General features: G+C 38.0%; 1 protein-coding gene across 1 annotated transcript in view; it reads left to right on the forward strand.

Annotated features, from left to right (window-relative positions):
* The first annotated feature begins 73 nt into the window (after nt 1–73).
* LOC101857457 (DNA polymerase nu) overlaps nt 74–2574 on the forward strand; it is a 21472-nt gene continuing 18971 nt past the window's right edge. Inside the window, exons 1-4 of the mRNA XM_005089923.3 lie at nt 74–234; nt 751–932; nt 1186–1374; nt 1902–1987. Of these exons, the coding sequence (XP_005089980.2) occupies nt 888–932; nt 1186–1374; nt 1902–1987 (320 nt within the window). The 5' untranslated portion in view covers nt 74–234; nt 751–887. The remainder of the gene's footprint in view (nt 235–750; nt 933–1185; nt 1375–1901; nt 1988–2574) is intronic.

Consider the following 2574-nt stretch of genomic DNA (forward strand, 5'->3'; position numbering starts at 1 on the left):
CACACACACACACACACACACACACACACACTCACGCACACACACTTACGGTGAGAATGTCTCTTTTCTGTTCTTCTTCATTTACCACCCTTTGCCTCGGTATGTACTCAAAATGGAGAGATAAAATTAACTGACTCAAATCAATTCCTCCGCCTTTGTCATACAGCAGAAATCTGCCAGAACGCATCCTAAGTGAATCACCCGTGGTCTCCCAGTCTCACGCAGTTCGCTTAGGTAAGTAGGACGTGCAGAAGTGTTCAGACACACTAAAATGTTATGGTATCTTTATCCCTCGTATTATACTGTGCAAGTTAGATTTTTAAAATTCAAAATACTGAAGATCGGGTATGCTTTTCCTTTTAAATATCGCTCACTCAATCCATAGTTAGAGCGTTCTATTAGAGTTCAAAGCTTTCTCGGATTCCCATTTCTTTTAACTTTTCAAAGGTTTTTCGCGTGGTTTTAATCGAAATCTATATTTTTTTTCAGTTCTTCCGATAAAGCGCCGATACACTTTCTAATCAGATTTTTTATTTCACAACCAAAAGCCCACATAACAAGAATTTGCTCTTTTCATCCTATGTTGCTTGATTCCATTTACACGGTTCTATGTAGCATTAGTTTTCATGGGTAAAAAGAGTTGACGCCAAAAGAAAAAAAAAGTAGATACATTCCATACTGATTTGTAATTATAATTAATTACACACAGATTAAAAGAGGCCTGCTAATGACCACGATTTTCTTTGCCAGCTCCGGTGTTCCTATCTAGACGAGACAAGGACAAAAAATCTCGTGAAAACACCGTCGACAAGAAGGCATCGCTGAAAAACACAATCATCAACGCTAAGAGTAAAAGACTAAAATCCTCTTTCAAGCCACCCTCCAGTATGCCTGATCAGAGTCAGGATAATATCTTTCAACAACACAGTGAAGTAAGTGCACGTGGTTGTCGTTTTCGTGCGATTAAAAGGAGTAGAACTTTTTGACAAGACCTCTTTTAGAACATTATTTTTGACAGGCTCAAATTTATGATTCAATTGTAAACTGAAACAGTCTGCGTGTGTATCATTAAGTGTGGTTACATTAGGCAAGCTATTTTGTTTGCGATTATAACTGTTATGACAGAATTGAGAAAAAAAAGCCATTATTATTTCTTACAACTTGTTGAAGAACTTCCTTCTTCAGGTCGGGGAGGAAAACACAGGCAAGAATGCGGCACCAAAAGTGGATGAGTTTGTCAACTTATTGAACTTGGAGAAAACCACGCAGAAAGACGTCTTGAGGCAGATCCAGAACGCCAGCACTCTGTCCCTCAGTCTGCTTTTCCTGAATGGGCAGGCTCTTGTGAACACGTTCTCTACAAACCACGATAAGGTTAGTAATATTTCAGTTTGATGTCTGAGATGGGTCTTCCTATCACATTTTCCCCGAATCTAAATTCTAAGGCATTTTTCAGGGTTATGAATCGTGTAACCAACATTACATTTTTTCGCTGGATTAATAATATATCAAAATGTTTGGTATCCTGTTCTTTAAAAGGACCCCCCCCCCTCAAATAAATAAATACATAAATAAATAAGACCCCAAACCTTGGATTCATATTTTGAATTGCACGCATCCGTACCGGCTACTTACATCTGGGTAAGGGCATTTCATGCTCTTTCGAATACTTTGTAATTTAATTTTTTTAAACAAGTTTACTGATAATACAACAATGTATATGTAACTTTGCTTTGATAGGTTGTAGAATAACTCCGTTGATAACTATTTTCTTATATCATTTTCTTAATTTAATGTGCCGTACGGTCCTTAGGGGGGCTTTGACATTGTTGCACTGTTCCTGCACCTCGTTCAGCAACTTTCTTGGTTACTCCTCACGCTGCCCGTCTGCTCTGTTTCAGACAAAAGGTCTTCTAATACATTCCGAGGATTTGTCATATAAAACACTATACTTACCTTTTGAGTCGAACGGTACTGACCTCATCAGGTGAGTACGAAACATTCTTTTCAAACCGCACATACATGTATTCAAATCGTTCTCAGATTCCAAATACATCATGTACATGTATTTATTGTCAAATCTGTCCCGAGAGAAAATTAACCTTTGAAACGGACACCTGGGTATGGTCAGAGGAAGTTCCCTTTCCAGATGTTTAGGCATGCGCTTGTTAGAGAAAAGCTCAACTTTATGGATACTGCTACCTAGAATGATATCGTTACCTTTTTTTTTTCTTTTTTTTTTCTTTTAAAGCAATATTGGTGTGTAACCCAGAACCCTAAAACACACAAGCGTGATTATGAGAGTAATTCCAGCACATACTGGTACCTTTAAAATAGGAAGGGGGGGGGGGCATAATTGGAATAGAAAGCTTTAATTATAAGTAGAACTGACCTTCTCATCGTCTTTGGTAATGTTACACTCTCTTTTTTCGGTTACAGAATTATTAGAGGAACCATTTTGTGTATACATATCCAATGTTTATCATATTTTATTCTCCATTCCTTATAATAAGAATGTGAGTTTACACACGAGGAAGAAACTGTTAATTTTGATGGGGGGGGGGGGGGGGGGGG

The sequence above is a fragment of the Aplysia californica genome, unplaced genomic scaffold (genome assembly GCF_000002075.1).
Source record: "Aplysia californica isolate F4 #8 unplaced genomic scaffold, AplCal3.0 scaffold00010, whole genome shotgun sequence".
Taxonomy (NCBI): Eukaryota; Metazoa; Mollusca; class Gastropoda; order Aplysiida; family Aplysiidae; genus Aplysia; species Aplysia californica.